Source organism: Apis mellifera, linkage group LG8 (assembly GCF_003254395.2).
Source record: "Apis mellifera strain DH4 linkage group LG8, Amel_HAv3.1, whole genome shotgun sequence".
Classification (NCBI taxonomy): domain Eukaryota; kingdom Metazoa; phylum Arthropoda; class Insecta; order Hymenoptera; family Apidae; genus Apis; species Apis mellifera.
The window spans coordinates 5,271,135-5,298,128 of NC_037645.1; the positions used below are offsets into that span (position 1 = coordinate 5,271,135).

Genomic DNA, 26,994 nt, shown 5'->3' on the forward strand with positions numbered 1-26,994 from the left:
TCATTTCAAATAATTATGACAGAAGTTTGCTTACAAAACGTATTAAGAGTGGTAATACTGTCATTTAATGGAATAGTCTATATTCGTTAGTGAACAAAGGAACGCGCGGAAATACTTTCAAATAGTGTACTCCGGACGGTTATTTTGTAAATTAAACAATATATTATTAAATTTTAGTGCTTATATTTCATTTCAGTGAAATTAATTTGCTTCAAAGTTATTGTAAAATTATAAGTTTTATAAATTTTTTCATTGTGTTTGCATAATTTTTCAAAAATTTTACAACTATCTTCTGGTTCATATTCATAGTTTTTTATTCAATTAAAGAAAAAATAGAATGAACATAATTTATATATAACTGTGTTATTGTGTCAAGATTTTTCTTCAAGGATAAAATCTTTTTTCATAAAGCAACGAAAGGTATGTATACTTTCTAGTAATAAATAATTTATTCCCTTAAAATGTTATCCAAAATTTAAATTTAAAATTTATGCTAATTTTTTTTACAATTCTAAAATGTTACACATACATAATATAAGTAAATATATATTAAATATATAGTGAAAATATAATATTTCAATAGATATGAAAAAAAATATAATTATCCATAAAATTTATCCATTTTTGTAAAATCATCGGATTTGAATCGAGCAACGAATATTTCTGGCGCCATATTGACTTCTGCATCGATCTTTTGAAATATGTGACTATTACGCGTATTATTTTCATTAAAAGTATTGATTTTTTGTGTATTTGCAACAAAATCAGTTCTTTTGATTGAATCACCATGATTTTCTTCATCAGTATACCATTGAGATATCATTTCTTTAAGTGGTTGCAAATGATTCACATTTTTTTTAACCTTTTCCAATTCTTCGTTACAAAGTCGTTCTACTTCCATCAATTTTTGTTTATATGCGTTTGCAACCATTTTCCATCGAGCATTGTAACGTTTCTCTGCTTGGCTAAAGGAATATTCATCTTGATATTTAGCTAACCTTTTTTCATATTCAAGTATTGTCAATTCTCTAAACGTATCTTCAGAAGTAATATCTAAAAGATCTCCTGTATCATAAATTAATTGATTCTTTGAATATTTTTAAAATATTTTGTTTTATCTTCTAAAAAAGATTACCTAAATTGTTAGATAATGGCGATTCAGCTGCATAAGCTGCTGCAGCTGCACGTGCAGCTGCAGTTGCTTCTTCCAAAGCCAATTCATCGTCTTTTTCACGTAAGAGTTGCAATTCTTCTCTTTCCTTCTTCCAAAGTTCTATTTCCTTTTTTAATTCTTGTTTTAAATTTTGCATCACTTCACTAAGAGACTCTATGCGTTCTCGAAGAATACAACTATTAATTATGAAAATTATTCAATACAATATTCATTCAATTCAACACAACATATAATTGTTCTTTTTTTGATTAAAAAAGGAAGTATTACATAATTTATTAGAGTATTACATACTTTAAATCTTTATCATCTTGATCATCCTCTGCTAATTGTGTACCTTCTAAAATCACCAAATCTTCTGGCTGTTCGAGAACAGCCGAAAGTTTCTCTAACGAATCATCATTTTCAGAAACGCGATCATAGTTTGGTAACACACTTCCAAGATCTAATGTTAAATCAGCTTCTGCCAAGTCTTTTTTACCCTGTTCTTCATCCAATATTTCTTTACATTGATTATCAACATTTTGTATACTGTCCGAATTGCTCGAACAATCTGTTGAAATTTCTGTCGATGACAAATGTTCGTTTTCCATTATGATAATTTCTTTGTTCTTTCTTGAGATTACCGATTTGACAAACTTTTTAATCAAAGATGGATGATTATTTAAAAATCTAATTGATTGAAGTTATTTCTCTGTACATACTTCATTTTATGATATGATATTGTTTCTTCATTATACTTTTTAAGTTACAATAAAAAATAAAATTCCATTTGTGTTTACAAACATTGTATATTAGTAAGGATAGATATTTAAGGTGAAAAATAAAAATATTGAAAATAATTTTCTATTCTTTCTATTGCTTTATAAGAACGATACAAATATTTAAGTTGAAGTTATTTTTACACTTTCTTTTTGTACATTTTTTTATCTATATTTATAATGTTTGTTTCTAATCATAAATTATCTAAAATTTCAAAAAATAGGTATGTATGCTATTTAGACACATAAAATTTTTGATATAAGATGACGGTAGTGAGTGACCTCTTCTACCATTGGTATCGATACTATGCTAGTTTAATAGGTTATTATTGATTTTTCTTTATTAAAGTCATGTATTTTAAAAAATCAATAATTTTTTTGCGATAGAAATCAAATATTTGTTGATTATAAATAAATTTAATAGATGAAATTATTTTCAATTAAATAAAATCAGACTTTCTGTCATAAATGTTAGTTATATTAGTATAGGTTATGTGCATTGATTTTAATGATACTAGTGAAAGAAGGAAAATATATTTATTATTATATAAAATACAAAAGTGTTGATTTTTTGTATTAGAATCTTTTTAAATTAGTGACAAAATTTTTTAAATTTAATAAAAGAAACTTATATTTTGAAACATAATGACGGAAAGAGGTTAATTTAAACTTAAATATAAAAGGATTTATGCAAATATCCTTCGTATCAAGGTTTTTTATTATCAAAAAACATGTTTATATACCTCTGGTCACTAGTGTGCTCGTATTTCAGACCAGTTATAAAATGGTTATTAAGGCATACAACGCAAATGTGCGAACTTCAAAGAATTTGTTATGGAGAACTTCCTGGAGCACCAAGAACACTAGCTGTAGAAAAATCTCTTAAATTATCTAAAAATGCGAATATCAAAACTCTTTTAATCTACTTGAATGATCTTGCTGATCAATGTGCATTTACAAACCAAGCAAAACGAAAAATTGTAAAGGAAGCTATTGAAAATGTATTGGTAACTAAGAAAATAAACCCAGCAGCTCATCCTGATTTTTCTAAATCATTTGGTAAATGTATAGAATTAATTTGGGGCTATAGACAACTTTGTGTGGAATGTGAAGAGCTTAGGAGAACACCTTATGATGCTGATAATCCAGATCATGAGTTATTACTATTAAAGTTATGGAATTTGTTAATGCCATATGAGCCTCTAGATGCTAGAGTTACTAAACAATGGCAACACATTGGCTTTCAAGGTGATGATCCAAAAACTGATTTTCGTGGAATGGGAATTTTGGGATTAGAAAATTTAGTTTATTTTGCTCAGGAATATCCCAGTGCTGCAACACATGTATTGTCGCATTCTACACATCCACGTTATGGTTATGCATTTGCCATAGTTGGCATAAATTTAACAAGTATGGCATTAAAATTACTAAGGGATGGAAGTGCTAAAACTCATATTTATAATTCTTCAAAAGGTTTTCCAACAATTCGTGCATTTCATCAATTTTATAGTTATCTTTTCTATGAATTTGATGGATTTTGGATTGACTCAAAACCAAGCAATATGATGGAATTTTCATGTATACAAGAAAAGTTTGAAAATAGTATCAGAATGGCACTAGCTGACACATCTATGATTTTTAGGATAAATATATCAGTTGATAATGTTTAAAATATATGGAATATTTTTAATTAATAAAACTAAATCGTGATCACAGTAAATATACTATTGCACAAAACTACTTCTATAATATGTAAAACAGTGTCTTGTGAGCGAATAATAGCATTATTGTGAACTATGATGATATTAAGACATAAAACAAAACAATTATTCTGAAATTATTAAGTTACAGAAAGATACAAAGAATTTTAATACATTTGATATCATATTTTTACTTTATTTTTTTACTCATAATAAAAAACTAATAAAGGAAATGTATTGTTACCTAATGAATGTGAAACAATTTACATTCAATCTTATTTAACAAAAAAATAAGTTAAAGTACAACGTTTATCCAAATAAATATGTTACTTTCAATTTTATTTAATTTTTAAATAGATCTGTGTATAATATATAAGGTATTTTGTTATATTAATTCAGATTTTTTTTCTGGGAAGAAAAATACCATGATATAATAGATATTTTATCATGTATTTAATAGCAATAATTTTCATTTAAAAGTATTTATTGTAAAACATTTGTTTAAAAAATGATAGATTTGCAATGACTATTACATATGTTTTATATGAAATAAAAAATGCAATTATTAGAAATATAGACGTATTTTTATCTTCTATCTATATTATGGGCACTAATCAAATATAATAAAATTAGAAAAATAAAAGATTATGTAATTTGTTAAATATAAAAATAAAAAGTTGTCTTTAAGTAAAAAATTTATATACATACATATATATATATATATATATATATATATGTATGTATGTATGTATGTATATATGTATTGTGCTTTATATAAAATTATAAATACTAATAGTTGACAAAGTACCCATAATATATATCTTTGGTAAATGAAACAATTAGTCCTTCTTTTGTGGAATTTCAGTTTTACGTCTAAATTTAGAAGCTACAGAAATGATAATAAATACACCAATTGTTATACTACCGAGTTTCATTATCCACGGATTTTCACGAAGGCAATTTGCGATCATTTGTACGAGATCATCGCTAAAAATAGAAATTTTTAATCAGAATTTAATAATTATAATATCTGCTTAATAATTAATAATAATTATAATAAAAGGCTGAATCTATTAATAAATGTGTTCAAACTTACAATGGGCTTTGTGGTACAGGAACAGATTCCGCACGTGCGTTTTTATACCATTCTTTTGCAAATGATACAAAAGAGTTAATATCATATTTTGTAATCTGATAACGATACATTTTTCCATGTCTAAATCTACAAGTACAAAATAAATTATGTTAAATATTATAACATCATTATATTATTAATCCTTTTTATTATTGTAGATTTTTACATTATTATTATTGTTTATTTTTTAAACTGTATACTTACAATATAAATTCAGGAGCTTTATAAACATTAAATCTTCTTGCTGTAGATGCTCCAGTTGTATATTTATCAATACGTGCTACATTAACCCTTTGCTTTAATTTTGCACCTACAGCTTCCCATCTTGCAATCATTCTAACACATTCCACACAATCTGTACTATAACTATTTTTAAAAAAAAAAAAAATATATATATATATATCTATATGTATATATTAAATATCTTTAAAATAGAGTATATAAAGTATTAGGAAGAATTAAAACCTACAACATAACAAACCAATCTCCAGTTGTAGCTCCACTACTTGCTTGAGTTAAATGTTCAAAAGTATCATCTGTTAGTTCTTTTACTGTAGGTTCCTTATTTTCAGTAAACATAGTTAAAATTTCTTCATCATTTAATGGACCTAAAAAATATTAAATGTAAGTTTATAAGTTAATGAAGATATTTTTTATTTTATTTGTGTATACCATCATAAAGTAAAGGCATTCCATGTCTGAAAAATACAAGTGCTGGTTCTTTCTCAGCACTATAAAGACGAAGTAACTGACTATCAACAGCTTTTATAACCCAGCTTGACAATGAATTTACCAAATCTTCCCTTAAATGAATCAATTCATTCTCATAGTTATCACATGTCGTACAATCTTTACTTGCTATAAACATATGAGATATTCAAATTAATAAAATCATTTTATATATATTTTATATATATACATACATATAGATATAAATCAACTTGATAAATCAAAGTTTATATCATGAAAAAAGAAGGAAAAAAAATTTTAATTATAATTTTAAATCAGAAAGTTAGGCTAAGATTATATAAAATTAATAAAATTGGTTTTTCATTGATTTTTCATAAAATATTATATTTTTAAAATTTTCTATAAATTTACTTAATATATATTATAATTTTATAAAAGATTTTTGTAATTAAATGAATGAATAAATTTATATGTATATATATATACATATATATGCATATATATGTATATATATATATACATAAATTAAAACTCACAGAAAAGTACGACCACATATTTTTCAGTTTTTATGAGATTTATAAGCTCTTCATCACTCACTGTTTCGAGACTGGCAGAATAAACGTCAACAAAACTACATATCAAGATGAAAAATATGATTCGTAACATTTCGTATTGAATTAGATCAACAATATTGTATAGAATATTTTCACGGACAACTCGTACACGTCAAAGAGGTTAACATTCATGTTCTACTTCATCTTATTTCATTTTCTGGTGTAACTGTTTTAAATCATAGAAATTGTCATTTATTTTGTCATGTTTCTGTGATTAATCTAAAATCAATTAGATTATTTATTACTTATAATATTTTCTGAAATTTATAAAATTTTTATGTTGAAATAATTTTTCATAAATGCATTCAAAATATTCAAAATATTTTATGATTTTAAAATAGCAAAGAAATTATAAGAAATAATAGTATTTATTTTATATTTTAATTTATTTTATTAAATAAAAATAGTTAACATAAATTCAAGTTTTGCATATAACTTTATATATATAGCTTTATCCATATTATTTTTTCACAAATTTTTGAAAGATTTTTAAAAAAGATGTTTATTAGTATTTTATTACATACTATTTTATTTTAAGGACTCTTTTTAATTTTTAGCTGTTTGTTCTTTGTATTCTTAAAAAATTTTTGTTTTTAAATTTCTTTCTGAGAATAAAATAATACATAAAAATATATAAAAAAAAGATTTTTTAAGAGGGATAACATATTATATTTATGGGATAACATTTATATTTGTATGTTTAAGAAAATAACAATTAACAAATAGAATAATTAATTCCATATAAATATTTTATGAAAATAAATTGAAAACATGAAATTTTTCAATGTTTTATTAAACAATCATTTCAAATATATAATATTTTATAATTGTATAATACATTTAAAATACATTTACAAAATTATAATATATTCAATATATTGAAATAATCTTTCAACATGTTTCGTTTTTAACAATTTAGTCGTTTCTTAATTATTGTTTGTTAAATAATCTTCAACTTAATAGTCATGTATAAAAGATCATTACATAATGATCAATGACACGTATAAGGTTAATAGCACGTGATAGTTATCTCTAATCGTAATATGCAACCCTTGCTGAATTGATATCAACTATTTAACATATGTACAGTATGTACACTGTTTTGTAATTGACGTATTCCATGAACACGTTGCAGAAATCCTACATACGTACATAGTATACATAGAAATCAAAAATAAATCGATAATTTTAAACAGGCAAATTTATTGTAAATAATTTTTCGATCAAAACAAATTAATTGTCAAAATAAATGATGCAATAACAATATATATATTTTGGCAAATTATAATAATGCCTATATTTTATTCTAAGTATTAACCAGTAACTTGATGGCATGATAAGAGTACGTTTAAATTTTAACTTTTTCCTTTGAGATATTGCTCGTTGAATATCTTTACGATCTTTTTGGGGAGTTGGGGAGCTTCCGTGAATCTTCACGGCCCTGGTCACGAATCAGAACTCGAAGGTCGAGTGGTATAGTGGTAGATGGTAACGACGTAAATCGTGACGCATATAGTAACAATGTATGTCGAGGGGGATATGCTGGTATGTGCGGAATCGACGTCGGTAACCAGTACAGGGTGGCTGACTTCGTCGAAGGGACGTTGGGAAGAATTCACGGGGTGGTTGGTAGTCGCGTGCTCTCATCGTTAGGTGAGCAACTTTTGTATGGATGTAATCGGTTTACCAAGTATTTTTGCGACTTATTGTTACCCGTATCAAGATCGGATTCTTGTTTTCGCGACACGCAAAACTTCTGCATCGTCGTGAGTATAAATATTACCTTTCGCAAAATACCGCTGCACGAGGCTTTTAAAAAAGAAGACTGCTAATTCTAATTTAATCCCTAATTGAGGACAATCTATACTTTACCAAATCAACGAATATTCATTGAATATACTTAGGAATATAATTATCACTTTTCTTTTTTTTTAACGATTATTCAATGCTTAAAATAGAAATTATTTTGTAATTATTACAAATAATATGTAGTGTATAAATATTATATTTTTTTCGCAACAAACGTGGAATTTCTTCTTACTTTTTTGTAGAGAAACTTATTGACGTCATCGGTAATCGTATGCGCGATGTTTTATTCAAAACTATTTAATTTTTTAACAGTTATCTCGAATCGAATATATGTAGATTCACGCCATATTTAATTCAGGAAAAAGGGAAACGATTTTGTGTGGATATTTAAAAATAAAATGTTCAACGTTCCAGAATTCAACAGTTTTATCTGCTTAATGGTTTCAGTTTTGAAAAGCATGTTCGCGATTCATTTTATTCGAAGGATTTAATTGTCTATGTTAATTCGAAAAATTGTTATGCTCATTTAAATATGAAAATTATTGTGATTTTCTTATTAAGAGATTCAATAGATTATTTAAAAATTTAAATACCGTATGAGATTAATATATAATTTTTAATAATATCTCGTTATTAAAAAAAAAAATTTCTATTTCCAAGTGGAATAATTTTAATATCATTAAAAAATATCCCAAAGTTTTTTCATTTTGTTCTTAATTAATTAATATATACATATTATATTATATATTTATATATTTAACAAATTGACCGTTTTTTTTTACATTCTGTTACATTTTTCACGTTTTTATTCTCTTTTGTATGCTTCAAATAGAACTAATTTTCAAAAACAAATTAAAAATTTAATAAAGATTTAGATACATGTATTATAACATGTATGTATTTTCTCTCTATATTTTTTATTTTACGGAATATAAAATGAGAATTGTAATTACTTAATATATTTTTTTATATATGATAAATACACTTTATAATATATTAGAGAATAAAATGATTCAATCATTGAATCTTTCATGTATCGTTTTTTATCACATTATATTTTCATATTGCACAAAGATTGTAAAAAAAGTGCCCTTGGAAAAAATATATATATATAAATGAAAAATATATTGAAATTGGCCGTTATATAAATATTTCATGGATATCGATCTTAAATACATTAGAAGACTTAAAATTAAATTCCATAGCGTTCTATGTTAAGACTTAATCTACAATAATCCTAAAATTTACAATCTACACTAGACACTCAATATTCAGAACTAGTGGAATTTAGATTGGATTGCAAATTTCTTAAAACTGAAATTTAAATTACATTTTCTAAAATCGGGAAAAATTTAATAAAATGAATAACACATGATAATTTAAAGTCTATATTAATATGTTTTTCTCATTTAAAAACGAAAAAAAGATGAAATTGCTTTTATTAAAATATATAATTATAAGACTTTTTATTAAAAAATCTTCATATCTTTCAACTTGATTCTCTATATTAAATTCTGAGTTTTAAAGGATACTTAATTTGAAATCTTTTATTTCAAAAGTAGAATTTTTTTTTTTTTATTAAAAATGAATATTTGAGAAAAATATCAGAAACCTGGCAAGCAATTGAAAATTAAAATCATGATGAATGATAATCAAAACAAACGAGAAACTTTATACGATACGATTTCTGAATACAAAGTTTTCTTGACGAAAGGACAATATAATTAGATATAAATTAGATATTTTTTCGTGAGTGAAATTATCGTAGATGTATTATCCCGTGCAGATTAATGTCTCATTTTCCGTCGAATAATATCTTGTTAAATCGATAAATGATAACGAGACCGAAATACTTTGTCGTGCAACACGAAGTTTTTAGTTTTTATTTCATCGATTTCCTTTTTTTCCCTCTTCATCCTTCGATTCGTCAGTTTCCTGATCAGTTTCTTTCAAGTTTCATCAGACGATTTCAATTAGAAACGAGTTCAATTTTTAATCGGTTAACTCTGTTAGCGAGAAATTTGAGGATAATGAAATTCAATCGGACGATAATTACCAGCGAAAATTAATTCACAATCTCAATACCATTCTTGTTGAATTCTTAAGCTATTGAAGTTTCGAATAAATCCAATCGGAGCGGATTTTTTATTCGTTTTTTCCTTTAACCAGTTCTGGAACAGCATCTATTTGATTCATTGGAGGATGCATGCTCATGTATTATGTATAATGCGTGCTCCTTTACACGCGATGCTTATGATTTGTTCATCCTTTTATTAAGAGGAAGACAGCGGGACTGAAATGGCGCAGGATATCCCGAGGACGACGTACTTGCCGGAAGTGGAGGAGGATGTAAGAAAGGAACGAGAACGGCGAACTGTTCAAGAGGGAACTGCTACGTGGAAACGACGAAAGGAGGAGTTGCAACGTCAAAAACACCGAGAACAGCGTGAAGTATGCGTCGTAAATGATTGTTACACGAAAGCTCGAGGATCGTTTACGTCAGTGGCCTTTGCCGCTGACCACGACCCTCTTTAGCTTTATTTCGCTTCGTGTCGTTGTCCTTGATCGGATGAAGATCAATGCTGGCCTTCGTGTCGCCGACAAACCTTATTTTTTTTTCCCTTGTCACAGCGTTTACTCGAAAGCCTGGCAATAACTGGTGGATTTACGAAAGTGTGAAAGATTCCTAGATTCGTAGGACTTTCAAGTGGTCATATTATGTCGTCCAAGCGTATTTTAAAGTAGAAATGGAGTTATATATATTTTAAAGTGGCATAGATAAAATTATATAATGTTTTTAGACGTGCTTAACTTTCGTTTTCGATCGATGTGCAACTTGATTATTTAAACGTTTTATCGAAAGTTTTATTAAAATTTTCAATAAAATAGTGTAGCATTACAGAGTTGCTATTCAGACTGTGCTTCCAATTGAACATTTTTTTCTTTAACGAGATTTAACGTAAACACGTGAATTCTGAAACGGTTTTTTGTAATTTTAATTTGTGTAAACCGTATCATTAGTAGTCGCGTTATAATTACTACACATACATGTATCTGTCTTGGTAGTTGTAAGAAATATTTCACTAACGAGCGCAAATGCTCTCTTCAAGTTTTAATGGAACTCGCTTGTACCTTTAATATTTGTTGGTCGAATTATATTTTTTATCCATCATTTCTGTATGGATTACATTTCACGACGCGATGTATTATGACGGGTCAAATGATATTTACAATTGTATTTACAGGTCGATCCCTCTATCTAATTAAAAAGAGACATAATTTATTGCAATTAAAAATAATAATTTTAATTATTATTCTAAATTTTCTTTCATTCCTCTTTAACAGATTAATATACAGCATGATTTGTTCTAAAGATAATTTTTCACAATTAAAAAGAGATAAGAATAATAATTGTTTTAATTATTAAAATTTAATAAATCTAAATTTTCTTTTAAAATTTTTTAGTTTAATCTATAAATTAATATATATTAATACATATTTCTCTAAAAGTGTACAATTTTTTTAAAAAGGTTGTAAATATCCATTTTAAAATGCAAAAGCATCAAGAATATTTGTTTGTATAAACTCAAGCTTTTTTTTATCCTAAAGAATAATTTTGTAAAAGATTCATACATAAAAGTTCATAAAATCCAAAGATTAAAATATTCAGATTCGCAAAAGAATCTTGATTCAAAATATTATTAATGTCAATGTCAGAAGAGTAGGTATTAAGATGAAGTAATTTATTTAACAATTATTTAATAAATTTATCCGTGAATTGTAGTAACGAGTTAATTTGAATTTCAAAATTTGTGATCTGTAATTCTGACATTAGAAAACATATTTTTCTGCAAAACGGATTATTTCACGTTTTAATGAAAATGTTCTTGGTAAAACCAATTTAAAATAGGAATTTAAAACGTCTCGTTCTCTTTTTGTTTGAAAAGACATTTTCATCATAAAATTTTTCTCTTACGTAACTGTGTGATATTTCGATATAAAATTTCATGTAAAAAGATATTAAAAATATTATATTAAACGTTGAAATTATTTACATACGAGATATTCAAATTATTTTTATTGAAGATTAATAAGATTTTAAATTTTCCATTTGCTTGATTACGATAATTGAAGCGCATTTTAAGAAAATCTGTTATATATATTATTTTATATTAATTTCAATATATTAATTCCATAGCGAACTCTTTAGAAAAGAAAAGTTTAATTTCTTTTGAATTTTTAAAATCCTGATTTTAAAAATCTCGATAAGAGTGGAAAGTAGAGTTTTGAAAGTAAGTCACGGGTATTCATTCTTTAAAACAGTTACACGGACAATGTGGTCGCAATAAATGCGCAGTAGAAATAATCCGTGCAGAGTCAGACACAGAAGCCATAGAATAGTAGTAGCAGATACAGCTTAATACAAAAATCAATTTTTGAAAATAATATTTACTAGTTTTATATTAATTGCATATCTCTGTCTAATATATAAATAACTTGTAAATAAATGTGAAAAGATTTATCCGTAAGCAAATTATAAGTATAAAAAAATATTTTTTAAAATGGAAATCGATCAAAAACAAAAAAATCAAGTCAATAACCAAATCTTTCTTATTCTTTTGCAGCTGCAGCAACTTTTGAAAAATTATTCGCCTTGGGGTAAGCCAGGTGGTGGTGCTCCTTGTGCTGCGACTCTTAGAAAGAAAAACGTCCCTTTAGAACCTCTGGAACTAACAAAGTGTCACGATTTCGATCAGGTAAAATTTTAAGGAATTTATCTATTATATACACGTACATTTAAATTTATTCGAAATTTTTATAAAAAAAGAAAAAAAATATTAAAGTAGAACGAATAGATTTTTTATATACATTTTATATATAATTTTCATTATATTTGATGCGAATTCGATTGTTTCTAGTCAGATAATCACGTTCTTTTTTTATCTATTACGCGATTATTCGCTATGCTGCTTTTTATTCACTATTTTTACCTTTGCATTTCCGACCGATGGATTATAGATTTTTATCGATCGATATAAATGCGCGATAATAACAATTATTTTTTATTAAAATTGTTATATATTCAATAGTATTAAAATAAAAATCCATAAATCGATTTCACGTGAATTAATAATTAATTCCAATTTTAATTCGTATTATTTAATCCTTCATTAATTAATTTTGATACATCGGATTAACAAATTTAATTAATTTCATTGATTCCTATTTCTTTATTAAATAATTTAATATTTCTTTAAAATGTACTCTCAATTTATATAGAAATATGAATTAATAATTTCCAATCTGAAACTTTTATTTAATATGGTATTAATTCTTGCAATGTTGATAATTAATTTATTTTCAAACTTTTATCAAACAAAATTATCATTATTATAATTTGATTATAAATAAATTTCAAATATCAAGATTGCAAAGATCGCACAATCTTCTATTTCAGCAAAAGTTAAAATCTTTTATATCGATGGAATTTTATTTTTTATTCACTTACTTTTCTTACATTCCAATATTCGTATATAATGTATTGCCTTACTTTTTAATCTCGTTTCTCCACGAATATTTTCCCCTGATTAAAAATTATTAGAATCACGTGCAAATGAAATCCACAAGTTGGTTTAATTTTTAATAAAAATGTACGCTATTTTTATTTCAAGTGCTATTATTCAATGTCACACGAAACCTTGAATGAAATTTGTTTCATTTCCATAAAGTAACCCGTGTATATGTGACTCGTACCGGCCACCAAACCAAAAAAAAAAAAAAAAATAAAAAAAAATAAAAAATAGAAAACCACGCGAGAAGGCAGGAAACAGTGAGATCGCGAAATTCCGGGCACGAAAATCTGCGAATATAATATTGTTCCTCGACGTGACGTTATACACAAATATAAGTGGAAGGAAATGGGGGAGGGCTGGATCGAAAGTTGTTTGCAAAATTAGGATTCCTTTGCTCTCCTTGGAGAAACATCGGCCAATTCGTGGCGAAGGATTCGTGTCGTTCCAATCCTTATTATCCTGCCACGAGAATCATTATCATCGTAAAGAACCGTTCACTTCTGCTTTCGGATAATAACCATGCAAACATTTGCCTTCGATATGTTCCCAATGACGCAAGTAGACAACGATCGCACGTTCGTGATCGTGATTCGAGATCTAGTTCACAAAGATTATTTGCAATTCAAAGTTACGATAAAAATGATATAGTGTGTGCGACTCTCGCACAAAGATATAATCTTCGATTTACGTATTGCATATTTTGTTCATCTTTGATTTTTACCAGATAACTTTAACGAAGATCAAAATAATCCAGGATTTAAAATAATCGAGGCTTTGATAATTTTTCAGGGATTTTTTTCTTTTTTTTTTTTAGAAAATTAATTTCACGGTAAATAAAGTATTAAAAAATGGAAAAAAAAAGAAAAAGATCCTTTTACTATAATATTAAAAGATAGTGGTGTGACGACAAGATATTGGGGGTTAATCACAGTACTCGTTGTCGCGGTTGTGTTGATAAAATCCGTCGTCATATCAGCGACGTTGCCTTTCATTAACATCTCAAGCTCGTACACGAACCCTCTTCGCCATCTCGTTTATGACTTTGATCGCCTTTATATCGATACTTCTTATGTGCTTGTTAACGAGCATCGAGAAGATTTTTCCACGGATAATTTTCCATCATTAAGGTAATTCGCTTATTAGGATGTAGATGTGAAAGTTTCACTCGTGTATTTTGCATAAATTTAAATTAGATTGTACAAATTGAGCATATCATATTCATACTTAAAATTTGTTCCAGTTTTATGATTAAATTTTCTTCACTTTTCCAATTAATTAATTTTTTTTTTTAATGAAAAAATACTTTATATTTATTTTCTTTTATTAAAGAAACTAAAAAAATATTCTTTTCGAGAAATATTTATTTTTGTAAAGATTATAAAGAAGATGTGTTTGCAAAGTTTTCAAAATTTCTATTTTATATCTTCGAAATAGTATTATAATGTTCAGAGTTAGAATGAAAGAAAGAAGTCTCTTTCTCTCTCTCTCTCTTTCTCTCTGGAGAAATTTTATTCAGAATAATTATAACAATATGTTACAAACGTTTTAAAATAAGTGGAGTTTGATTCATGGATGGATACGTTGGAGAAATTCTTTAATGGGCTTTCCTTGTACGGTAAACGTGAAACGTGTTTTTTTTTCTCGGCAATAACGTCGATAAAGAAAGAATGTCTACACGGTTAGGTGTTCTGCCCGTTTTCTGGACGTATCGTTCTCCGATCACGTAAAGTTGGAAACGTTTCTATCGGTATCCCAGCAAGAAAGTCAATTTCTCTTGAAGATACGGAAAACCTTTATATCGAGAGAATTTTCGAACGAAAATTCCAACGAAAAATTGGATGCAACGTCATCCCTTTGTTTCGCCAATTCGATGTTAGTCAAACTTCGAATCCGGCTATCCGAAGTTTCATCTCGAAAATTAAGTTCGCACGAATAAGGGGATGTAAAATGTTGCGCGAATAGATTCACAAAAATCAAAATTGAAGTTTTCTTTTCAAAAGAAAGGAGGATAAAAAATATTTCTCGATGTGGGTGAATTAAATTCGCTTGAACATTCATCTTTTCGAAGGAAAATTTCTTTTCTTCTTCGTCGAGAACGATGCGAATAAAGATGAAGAATTTTCTAGCAATATAACGAGATAGATTGAACATTTGAAACGAGAATGAGAATGGGGACAAAGTTTCCTCCCCGAAAGAAAGTTGAACGATGAGTGGTAAAATAAATAAAGCAGTCAGCGAGATAAATTCGACACTTGGGTGAATCAAAAGTACAAGAAAACAAAGTGGCAATCGAGTTGTTTCTGTTAGCGCTCAAGTGGTGGATTCGTCTCGAATATTAGGATACACCGGGTGGAATGATTTCAAGCACGTGCTTGAACACGGAACAGTCAACTCGTGGATGTAGGAAACGAAGCTTGGAAACTGCTTAATATGCTATGACGCCGTGTGCTTAGCTGGCACCGCTCTGGCCCTGGGGTCGACCTGGTCCGGGTGGAGTTCCTTGGAGGGATCCCAAGTTGCTGGGTGTGCGCTTCCTCGAATCCATGGTACGCATACTTCCTGATGCGTTAGGTATTAGGATCCGTGATCAGCTTGTTAGGAAGGCTTCGTTTCTTCTTCTCGAATTTTTCGATTTGTTTATTCTAGAGAGATTCTAAAGTAGAACCAGAATTTGGAAGAGGCGCGTAAAGTGAGTCGATACTTGACAAACTTGGGATCAAGTTTAATACAATAATAATCTAAAAAATTAAAAAGGAATTTTAAGATTTATTTTGTACGATTTTAATAAGATATAATGATTATAAGTATTGTGAAATTAGATTAGTTTTATTTCAATTTCCTTCTCTCGTGATTGATAAGAATAAAGTTTGGTTTACTTCAACAGAATTTTTTCCAAAAGGAAGAAAGAACATTTACCAGAGAATCAATACTCTACAAATAACATTATAAATTACATGTCAATTCAAATTCTGGTTATTCTTTCGCATCTCCCTACAGTACATTCGTTTACAACATGTTTCCTTTATATTATTTAAGAGATCGCTTAAACGTGTCGCCTCTCGCCAATTCACCAAGTCTGCCTGAACTTTTTCAGGTCGTTCTTCACGGCTTTGTACATAAACGCATCGCCGGAAATTCAACTCTCCAAACATGTAATTTCAACATGTATATATAGCACACACTCGCTATGATCGACATTCGCCTTTGCTTTTTAGATGCATGAACCGGATTAGCGGAGGTTAATCGTCCGACTGAATCCTGTAATAAGATTTAATCAAATTCTCGGCGATTCTTTTCATCTTTGACCAGCGGACACGCAGTTAACGTTAAATCTTCAATTCGTAGATACGTAGATGCAAAGGACACGTATCATACCCAGATTTTTTTCCGCCTTGGACCGAATATATCATCACGTTGGATGTAAACAACGTTTGAAGTGGAAATTAGCGTTTATATTAACGCGCTTTCGAGGAAACCGCGGTCGAGTTTCCGTGGAGATGTGTGCCGCCAAACGTGGATCCTTTCCTTTGCTTTTCTCCCCAACGCAGCCCCAAAACTCTTAATTTTTAATCAACGTAACGCCGCTGAAACGGAGGAGACACGTAACCGTGCCACCTCTCTGCCTAATCGAAACAATATCCTAACATTTAAACTGAAATTTATTAAGCTCGTTCCGTATTAAACTTCAAACTCTGTGAACCAGTCTTGCTTTTTCTTCTTCTTTCGTATTATATATATTCTCTTCCTCGAAGATTTTTCAACCGTCGAATCTTCGTCCCAGAATCCACCCAGTTGTTATCTCTCTCCTTCCTTTCCTTACCGATCCTCGAATCTGTTTCTAGGGCATGGAGGATTAGATTTATGGAGGGTTTTACGTTTTTCCCCCCCGTAATAAACCTCGCACAGTCTAACTAACCAGTTAAGCGGAATGATGTTGATGAATGGACGAAAAGCAACGAACGTTAAGTTGCGTCTTGCCAAGCGATTACTGATTATCCGATGATAGATTCCTCTCGTCAACTTTATTGCCTCTCCCTTCTTCTCGTTATTTACTCTTTGATTTATCCTCTTTTCGTCCTTCCTCCTTCGCCCGTGTCCCCCGATTTTACGTATTTGCTTTTAATCAAGTTCTCGGCCGCGAAACTTCCATATTTTTCTTTCTTCGATCCCGATATCGAAAACGTGATTAAACAAGATCAATAATACTATACATCTACCGATTTCAATTACAGTTTCATCGATTTTTACCGCGGACGATAAATTGTTTAAACTGCTCGTCCGATTAAGTCGCTCGATTATGAGTTTATTAGTCTCGATGAGTTCGCCAATTTTTCTTCAAAAATACAATTATAATATAATTTTACCAGGAAACTTTAATCCTCTCGGATTAATTGTATCGCCTCGAGGGAATACGTCGCCTAAAAATCTGGCAACAATCCGTGAGTAATGAAATTTCGATGAAAAAAGCTCGCATAAAAGTAGAGAAATCGTCGCGAGATTGCGCATAAAATTTAGAGACAAATGGCACCTTCGATACGCAGAGGCCGGAGCCTTCCTTAGATCCTTAGAAAGAAACGAAGTCGGAAGCAAAACGTTCGCGACGTGAATGAATATCGAGCTCGATTGCAAGTTGCAGCATTCAGTTTCGCTTTCGATCGTTTCAGGGATGGACGAGCGATTCGACGATCGAGAGATTACACGGAAGGAGCGTTAATCCTTTACCGGTCACGCATATGAGCAAGTTCTTTGACGATCGACCAGAGTCAGGTAAATCGGTGGAAATTGGCCGCGTGTCGACGAGTATCCGGTTTCTTCTCAGCTCCGTTCGTCTTCATCTAGGTGTCGCCACGGGTATGCAACTGGCGAAGAGCTATTCGAGAAATCCTTACAACGAGGAAGTTCAAGTGTACGAATTGACCGGGGGCGTGGAATTGGTGCCGCTTTTAACCAGCAGGCGTTACTGCTCGCGATCGAAGGCCGCTCGTCACATTGCCACCGACGCCACTCGACCTGGATACACAATAGACTCGTACGTATCATCGTGAAATTCTATAATCTTGTTGTTTTCAAGAATTACATGTTTTTTGCATAAGTTCGTTTGCATAAATGATTCTTCGTTCTCTTTCTTTGGCGCTGAAAGTATTATTAGAGATATTCCAATTTTGGAAAAGATATGAATTTAGACGAAATAAACTTTTAAACTCGAGAATCTTTCACTTTGAATAAATTTGGGTGCAAACACGAGGCACCATTTGATAAAGATAATCAAAAATTAGAATGACACAAATATATGCAGATTTTATTCCATTACGATGGCAATGGATCCATAATTCATAATAATATCGAATTTACAGTTCCGAGCTCTCTTCCACTTTTATTTTCTTTCTTCAAAAATACAATTATTCCTGAAATTTCATAAAATTACGATTATTTATAATCTCTACTCGATTTAATTCTATCGTTGTTAAAATATGAAATTACTCTCGTACTTTTATCTTCATTCTGTTCTCTATCCTTTCTCATCCTTTTTTCATTTATAAAAAAGCTATTTAACTCCGTTTTATTAGGATTGGTAGATTTTGTAGACAGTTTCGAGCTCTCTCCAACTTTTATTTTCTTTCTTCAAAAATACAATTATATCTGAAATTCCATAAAATTACGATTATTTATAATCTCTATTCGATTTAATTCTATCGTTGTTAAAATATGAAAACCTCTCGTACTTTTATCTTTATTCTGTTCTCTAGTCTTTCTCATCCTTTTTTCATTTATAAAAAAGCTAATCCGTTTTATTAAGATTAGTAGATTTTGTATATAGTTTCGAGCTCTCTTTTATTTTTTTTCTTCAAAAATATAATTATCCCTGAAATTTCATAAAATTACGATTATTTATAATCTCTATTCGATTTAATTCTATCGTTGTTAAAATATGAAAACCTCTCGTACTTCTATCTATCTCCATTCTGTTCTCTATTCTTTCTCATCCTTTTTTTCCTTCAATAAAGCTAACTCCCTTTTATTAGGATTGGTAGATTTTGTAGATTCCATTCGGTCGACCGTATCCTCGTGTACAATCTTGACGCGTCGAAAGGCAACACCATATCAAAATGCGACGAGGCATGAGCCTACAGTGCAAGTCTGGTTAGCGTTGTTACGCTACCCGAGGGATGTAACTACATTACAGGTAATCAACTCATTGACCCGAACTCTCTCTCTCTCTCATCCCCTCGACAACTTCAGCTGCTCCCTTCAGCATCCTACCGAATGTTTGTCAACGTTACAATCTGTCGCTTCGTATCCCTCGTCAACAGTTTTCCGCTTGCAATATCTTCGCAACTTTCTCTCCCCGCTTTGGAAAACGGTAATTACACGGTGAAAAATCGACGATGACGGCTGCCACGCCGAGCATTGTCCCTCCCAATCATTTTTCCTTCGAGGATACTGCTTTCCCTTCCCTCGAGATCTTTTTTTTTTTAAATTACGAAAAGAAGAGGAGAGGAGAAGAATTCGATCATTCGAGGGAGAATTCACAGCCGAGGTTGTTGACTTTCCAGAATTTTAATACAATTCTTGGAGAATTAGTGATGGCTGATTGATAAATGGAATTTCTCATCTTCAACTTTGGAAATTTCCATCCAATCCTTCTGTATCCCTCGTTCGATCGATCAAGTTATTATTGGGCTCGTTGAATTATTTAAGATTCATTAATATTAAAGAGAAGAGAGAGAGAGAGAGAGACATTTTGACATTTTGAATTTCGCTGTATTGATCGTTGTTTCCGATAAAACAAATAAATACGTAACTTTTCCTTCCCCTATTTTCAATTTTGCGAGCGTGTAAAATTTTAGAAACGTTTCGGTTTAGTTCCGTGTTAATTAATTTCGAGTTCTCATTACTAATAATGGAGAGCACAAGGAATATATTGTTTTATCGTGACGTCGTTATACCGATTATACAGAAGGGGGAACGCCGAGAGACTAATGTATAACAAGACACTTTGATAGCGTTTAATGGAATTTTGTATGAAGCAGCCGTCAGGGATGTTACGTTGTTTATAATACGGTTGGACGTCAGCGGAACAGTGCGGCAATTAATCATCGTTGATTATCGACTGCTTTATGGAATAAACGAAAACAGGATCGAGGCCACGTATATCTCGTTACATGAATTTCGAATGGGTAGATCTTTATAAATAATCGATCGCCACTTTTCATTCTTCCTCCCTTTGCGAAAATAACGAGGAGGGAAATAAGATGTATAAAGATAAGATGAATTCTCCAAAGAGGCGGAGATCTGTTTCTTTTTTTTCTTGCGTGTTTTTTTAACGAAGGGATCCTCTTGAAAAAATATCGTCGGCGAAAAGAAAAGAAGAGGGTCGGAACAATGCGTTGCTCCTATTTTTACACCACATTCTTGTTAATCCGATGATTAAAAATTTGATCCCTCGTGAATAGAGTCATCCAACCGTTCCAACACTTTCTCCACCCTCGTTTCTTTTACATTCTTATTCGAGAAATAAGGTTAAGGTGAGATTTGAATGAAAGCATGTAAGACAAGATGTCTCGAGATCCTTTCCACTTGATGATTCCATTTATTTTCTTCTGATTAATTATTCGATCCTGCATTTCAATTAGAGTTCGATATTCCACAACAACTCGATTTAGATATTTTTGTTTCGTATAAAAGTTTCATCGATACGATTTGTGCTCGATTTCCTTTTTTTTGCTTATGAAAAATTGTTTGGATTTAGACGAAAGGAAGAAGAATTTTTATTTCTATAATGTCTTCCAGCTATTAAAGAGCAAATACCTTACAACAGATTACTGTCCGACAAGTCGTGATGTAGGTGTCTCACAATATAATACCACGCTTATCTTATTTGTTTGGAAGACTTAAATCTGTCGAGACGAGAATTACAAGGAATTATTTCAAATGCACGTCTGGAAGATAACTTTGAATAGATTTTTACAATCTTTCTTAACGTATCTTCCCGTTCTATAAGAATTAATTCTAAAAAAAAAAAACTTAGTATTAATTCTTGAAATGATTCTTTTCAATGAAATAATTTCGAGAAAGTTAAATATATATTTATATAAGCGTGAAGATGATTTTTTTCTATATATCATCTATTCAATCTTCATACATGGGCATGTTGAAATGTTTTACCATTCATCATTGGCTATTACATCATCTCTTTCCTCTTTATACCCTGAATACGAGAAGCGGAGATGTTTCGTTAAATTTTTTTCACGAATTTTATCCCTTCACGAGGGGGAACATTGATAAAAGATATACGAAACTGCTAGGATAATATTCTCGTAAAAAGCGAAATACGGTTCAGAGACAATATTGCAATAGTTCTCCGAGTACCATAGAAGTTTGTATTGCGGTGGGTTTAGTCTCTCGTAAGTGGAAGCTTGGTAACAAGTAGTTGGTGTTTGCTTCGTATATTATTGTCGTAAAAAAAAAAAAAAAAGAAAAAAAAAAGAAAAGGTCCTGATATCGTTCCTTGTGGTTTTTGTAGACACTTTTCTTGCTTCTTACGTGTTCTTCTTAACATGTTTTCACGTTTCATCGTGATATTTGCCAACTTTCTAAACGCAATAGGTCGATGAAACTTTTATAGATTCACGACGACAAGTTTATCGGAAAAATTGAGAACAGTCTTTCTTTATTCGAAGAGAGTTGTTTATACAACAATTTTATTTCATCGTCGAAGCATTATTTTTCCTTTTTTTTTTTTTTTACTTTTTTTCTACAACCGCATCATTTTTGGCGGATTAATTTTCGAGATTGGAAAAAAGATTATTTTCCTTGACTGTTAATCTATGTTTCTTTTATCCATTTTTCTTTTAAATCTAACGATTCAAGGCAATTTTAGCAACAAATCTTTTCATTCCAATAAAAAGAAATTCATTTATCTATTTTTTCATAGATATCTCGTTCATTTTCCACAAAAATGGTTCGAATTCCATGGAAAAAAATTGCAATTGATCTTTCATCTATATTATTAACACAGAACATTACATAATTTACTTTATATAAATTGTATAAATCGTATTAATCTCGAGAACGCTGATTTTATTATTTTATTCCTGATTGTAGCGCTTAAGAATATTCGATGCGAACAATACGATTTTAAAATATTCATATTATTATAAATTTCATATATATACGTATCATAATCAAAGTTGTTTGAATTGGTAAAATTTAAATTTATCGAAATGTTTATACAGACATCACTTGAAAATTAATAAAATTTAATAAAACAAACCGCAATTTGATCGATGCCCGTGCTACACGCGATTGTACATCGCAATTGTTTTTGAGCGATTGTTTAATTGGATGTTCGAGAAAAGAAAAAGAAGAATTCTCTTTCGACATGCGAGTCTCTAAATAATTATCATATCCGTAACGTGATATTTATTATATAATTCGCAATACAGTTTACGAGGTTTACGAGGTTGTCATAATGCAAACGATTTTCAAGTCGCAAAATAACGAGGACATTTTCGATCTTTTATATTTTGGCCAAGATTATTCGGCCCGATGTATTCAGAAATCGAAGTGATGTGGATTAAATGGCATTAAAAATTTGTGAAGTTCATTTAAGATGATTTTGTCGATGCAGCTTGCGAACGTTAGAAGTTGGAAATCGCGAGTACATCGCTGAACTCTGTGATCAAATGCGACGAAAAGAGGAGAAGGCATTGGTAAGTGTATGATATATGTATTGTATATATATATATTTATAGTTTTTTACATATCTCATAAAGAAAAACACAAAAAATTAATTTTCTATTCCTATTTAAAGAAAATTCTAATTTTTTGAGTCTAATTTTTTCATTGATATTCCTGATAATTTAGAAAGAAAAGATTGTCTTTCGAATTATATTGATCGAGAAATTAGACGATAATTAATAGAAATTTAATCCCTAATAAATAAATAAATATCGATTTAATGTATCAAATTTTAAAAAACGCGATAAACGTCGAAAATCTTGAATAGTCCTAATTTTTCACAAGATTACGAATAATAATAATAATAATATTATTATTATTTTAAATCACAATTATATCTACGCTATTCAAATTAATCAACTTTCATCTTGCGTGCTCTAATAAATTGCAAACACAGAAATTAATTACATTACATCGAATCAAAAATAAAAGAAAAAGAAAAAAATAACCCATTCACTTGTTCCATTAATATAATAAATTCCATTAGCTGATTCGAAATTTTAATACGAGCCTATATACATCAATTTTATTATTCCATTGCCAATCACTTAGTGCAATTGTCCATCAATGCGAATTTCGATCAATTCTCTTCGAGTTTCTCTTCGAGGTGGTTCGATTAATTCTTTGAACTGATCTTGCGCGCGCTTACGCGTCGCGAGAGAGAAAAAAAAAATGGCGAAAATTTCGTTTCAGGAGGAGCGAAGGATGGAGCAGGAAAGTTGTCGGAGACACTTCAATACTTGGAGAAAGTTGTGGGGCCGACCGGGTCACGGAGCGCCCATAGATCACGCCCATCGTAACAATCTCTACAACATTCTCTACCGTCCGGCCATCTATTGAATTTCCACCCGCATACGGAAAATCAGAACTGAATTTCCCACTTTCTTCCAGGCGCGATCGGCCAACTTGGCAGAAATCTCTTTACGTTGGGAAAAAGAATTGTTACGGGGCGGGCAACAACTAGCTATAAAAGATAATACTGGTTTCTCTACTGGGTCTACAATGGGACGACAGGAGATAGGGAGTGCAGTCTCTCCCTTTGGCTGAATGGATTTACCGTTGAGCAATGAAATTTACCGTGTATTATATTGTTAATATTCGCCTCTTGGATAGATAAGTGATGGATAACGTAATGATGAGAAGTAGTGTGAAAATTAAATTTATTAAATTTTAGTAATCGAAATTCTAGAGATAGGCACGCGTTTAAACATTTGCGATTTACAATTATGCCAGTTTTCGAGAAACTAAAGTAGGGTACTTGAATATTTTATGTTTATTAGATTATAATTTTTTAATCGATATATATATGTATATATAGTTCGAATTAGATAGAATTATATTAGAAATGAATTGAAGGATTCGTAACGAGTATAATTTTTTTATTATTATTACTCGTTATACATAATATTTTTGTTCTAATTATGGATCTTTGGATCTCATTTGATCGGAAGAGAAATTTTTTATTTCGTTTGTTTTTTTAACATATTCAAATTATATTATTTAAATGAAAAGAATGCACCACGTAGAAGAAGAATATCTATATATATAATACCAATTCATCACGAGTCCTGTCTGGAGGGACGATAAGAGTTTGAAGGATGATTTCGTCTATCCACAGAAATATGGAGAGAGAAATCAGTAGTACGAATGGCTTTCACGTGGTAATACACGTCGAATCGAGTGAGGGAACGCGTCGGGTGAGGTATTAAATTTCATGAAAGCCTATCAAGGGTGCGAGGTGATGTTTGATAAAGTAGAGGCGCGCTACGATTGACCAGACCTCAAAGGAGTAATCTCGAGGGAACCGAGGCTATACCCTTGGAGATCGATGATTTTTAAATTTCATGAACGGCAAAGAACGTGAATTTAAATATGCTCGTATGTGCGCTTCCCTTACGCGCGTTTCTCCCCTCGTGCCGGGGGGTAGATATCGACTTATATAAAGAAAATAATCAAAAAGAAAAGTAGAACCAGTCGATCCAGCACAGGTATCCTTAAAATCTTTATTGGTTACTTCGGTTCACGGGTACTTCAAAGAGCGAGAACACCGACAGGCGAGCGTGGAAAGAGGAAAGGCGGGGGAGGAGGGGACGAAAAACAGTTTGCAATATCGCATGCCATGCTAAGTGGGGCGAAGCGACTGTGCGTTTGAACACGGTATTCAAACATCTGCAGTATTTCATAATATGTATTTCAAGGAGACAAGTTACGAATTGAAAGTTAGGCATCAAATACCGTCGTTATTTCGAGCCGCGTTCAAATTCAATGGAATTTCGTTTAAAGGAACGAATGCGAGATATATCTTAGAAATTTCGTTCGTTCGTTTCCCTTTCAGGGAGAAAAGACGAGAAGTAATACCGCGTAAAGTGTTCCTTTCACATATATCCTGCCAATTTTGCCCTCGTCCTCTTCTTTCGAATACTTCTTTTACACCTCTTGATACCTCTTGCAAATCGGATTTCGTATTAACGCAATCGTCTCGATTATTTTAATCATTATACATATAGAAATAATATTTATACGTTTTAAAAGTTTTTTAAAATGTAATAATTGAAAATAATCGAGAATAACACGATATTGCTGTTAATATAAAAAAGCACCACCCAATAAATGTAATAAATAAGAGATCGATGAATCTGATCATTTATAAGTAAAACCATTCTCAACGAAAACGAGATAAAAATGGATACATCTAATTATTCATTGTTATAATATTAAATGAAAAACTTTTTCTAACATCCATTCCCGCTGATTAAACGCTGATTAAATTAAAAGGTGAAACGAAGAAATTGCGACCCCCTCCCCCGATAGACGTCTTCAATTCAATTCGGTTGTTGGTCCCGCCGCCTGTACAATTTGTATTTCTAAACGCGCACCTTTGTTCCGCGGTCAGGAACGGAGAACGCTAGTTTCATCCTTTCCAGGGATGGTTCTCCTCCCCCTCCTCCCTTCCTCTCCTCCCTGGAAAGCCACGGAATCCAAGCGCTGTCGCGCATCTCTCCGGTTACGATCCCTACGTCCGAGCCGCAGCCACCGCTGTGCCGAAACCTACCACTTCCACCAACGCTTCCACCATTGTCCGACTATTGTATTCCGTTACCACTGTGTGTCCGTTTCGTTTGTATAAGAGTGATTCATTTTCCGCGAAATATCAGTTCCTGCGCCGCATGAATTGCAACTCGCACGGCGCGTCGTGCAAAACGCCCCTCCTCCTCCTCCTCCTCCTCCACCACCCGTTGTGTTTCGACCCTTCTCCTCCACCTCCATTCTTCCCTATCGTTTATTCATTTCTGTCTCTTTCGTAGCGCGCATTGTCGCGAAATTGGGTCGGTCGGTTTGGATCCCATGGTTGAAATGAGATACGTGACGCGGTGGTGGTCTCGGTGAAAATTGGTCATCGCTATCTCGTGTTTTATATGTATATGTATATGTATATATATATATGTATTTTTTTTTCATAGGGTTTTTTCTTTTCTTTGTTTTCCTCCAGTTTCTTCCAGTCTTTTCCTCTCTCCCCTTTTCGCTCCCCGTTGTTTGACGCTTATTTAAAGAGCGACGCGGAATAGAAAAACATCGGCCCTTCCTTCCGGTTAGCTGTTTGTGCAAGAGTCTTTAATTTCCGGCTGCGCTTTCGAGGAGGGCCGAATCGTGACCTCGGATCGCATATCCGTAACTGCGTTCGGTATTTTATTCTTAAAGAGAGCTAGAAATAATCCGCACGAATTTTATTCTACGAAAGCTTCTGTGAAATAAATAAATTATTTGTTATTAATATATTTGAAAAATATACAATGAATTCG

The 26,994-nt window shown here is 30.8% G+C and overlaps 4 protein-coding genes across 8 annotated transcripts; 2 read left to right on the forward strand and 2 right to left on the reverse strand.

The window, feature by feature from the left end:
- On the forward strand, nucleotides 1–26,659 carry LOC725765. Of its 4 annotated transcripts, none has more exons than XM_026442178.1 (7): nucleotides 1–420; nucleotides 10,159–10,331; nucleotides 12,506–12,637; nucleotides 18,118–18,220; nucleotides 18,293–18,482; nucleotides 23,085–23,166; nucleotides 23,888–26,659. In XM_026442178.1, exons 2-7 carry the CDS (start codon nucleotides 10,179–10,181, stop codon nucleotides 24,032–24,034), a joined length of 807 nt encoding a protein of 268 aa, XP_026297963.1. In that variant the 5' UTR covers nucleotides 1–420; nucleotides 10,159–10,178; the 3' UTR covers nucleotides 24,035–26,659. The 4 variants fall into 4 exon arrangements, with proteins under 4 accessions (XP_026297963.1, XP_026297962.1, XP_001121574.3 ...); XM_026442177.1 differs by lacking the exon at nucleotides 1–420 and adding an exon at nucleotides 1,169–1,234; XM_001121574.5 differs by lacking the exon at nucleotides 1–420 and adding an exon at nucleotides 7,461–7,724.
- Nucleotides 523–1,948, reverse strand: LOC102656645. 2 transcript variants are annotated; one of them, XM_026442175.1, is made up of 3 exons: nucleotides 1,466–1,948; nucleotides 1,136–1,350; nucleotides 523–1,053 (listed from the first exon to the last, which is right to left on the reverse strand). In XM_026442175.1, exons 1-3 carry the CDS (start codon nucleotides 1,762–1,764, stop codon nucleotides 602–604), a joined length of 966 nt encoding a protein of 321 aa, XP_026297960.1. In that variant the 5' UTR covers nucleotides 1,765–1,948; the 3' UTR covers nucleotides 523–601. The 2 variants fall into 2 exon arrangements, with proteins under 2 accessions (XP_026297960.1, XP_026297959.1); XM_026442174.1 differs by having other exon boundaries at nucleotides 524–1,065.
- Nucleotides 2,098–3,704, forward strand: LOC100577724 (ELMO domain-containing protein 2). Its single transcript, XM_006561468.3, has 2 exons — nucleotides 2,098–2,156; nucleotides 2,705–3,704. The coding sequence occupies exons 1-2, from the start codon at nucleotides 2,113–2,115 to the stop codon at nucleotides 3,600–3,602; spliced, it is 942 nt and encodes a 313-aa protein (XP_006561531.1). The 5' UTR covers nucleotides 2,098–2,112; the 3' UTR covers nucleotides 3,603–3,704.
- Nucleotides 4,099–6,218, reverse strand: LOC411255 (thioredoxin domain-containing protein). The gene is made up of 6 exons (XM_394728.7): nucleotides 5,994–6,218; nucleotides 5,440–5,625; nucleotides 5,237–5,375; nucleotides 4,972–5,133; nucleotides 4,729–4,854; nucleotides 4,099–4,619 (listed from the first exon to the last, which is right to left on the reverse strand). The coding sequence occupies exons 1-6, from the start codon at nucleotides 6,121–6,123 to the stop codon at nucleotides 4,472–4,474; spliced, it is 891 nt and encodes a 296-aa protein (XP_394728.2). The 5' UTR covers nucleotides 6,124–6,218; the 3' UTR covers nucleotides 4,099–4,471.
- Nucleotides 26,660–26,994: the final 335 nt, after the last annotated feature.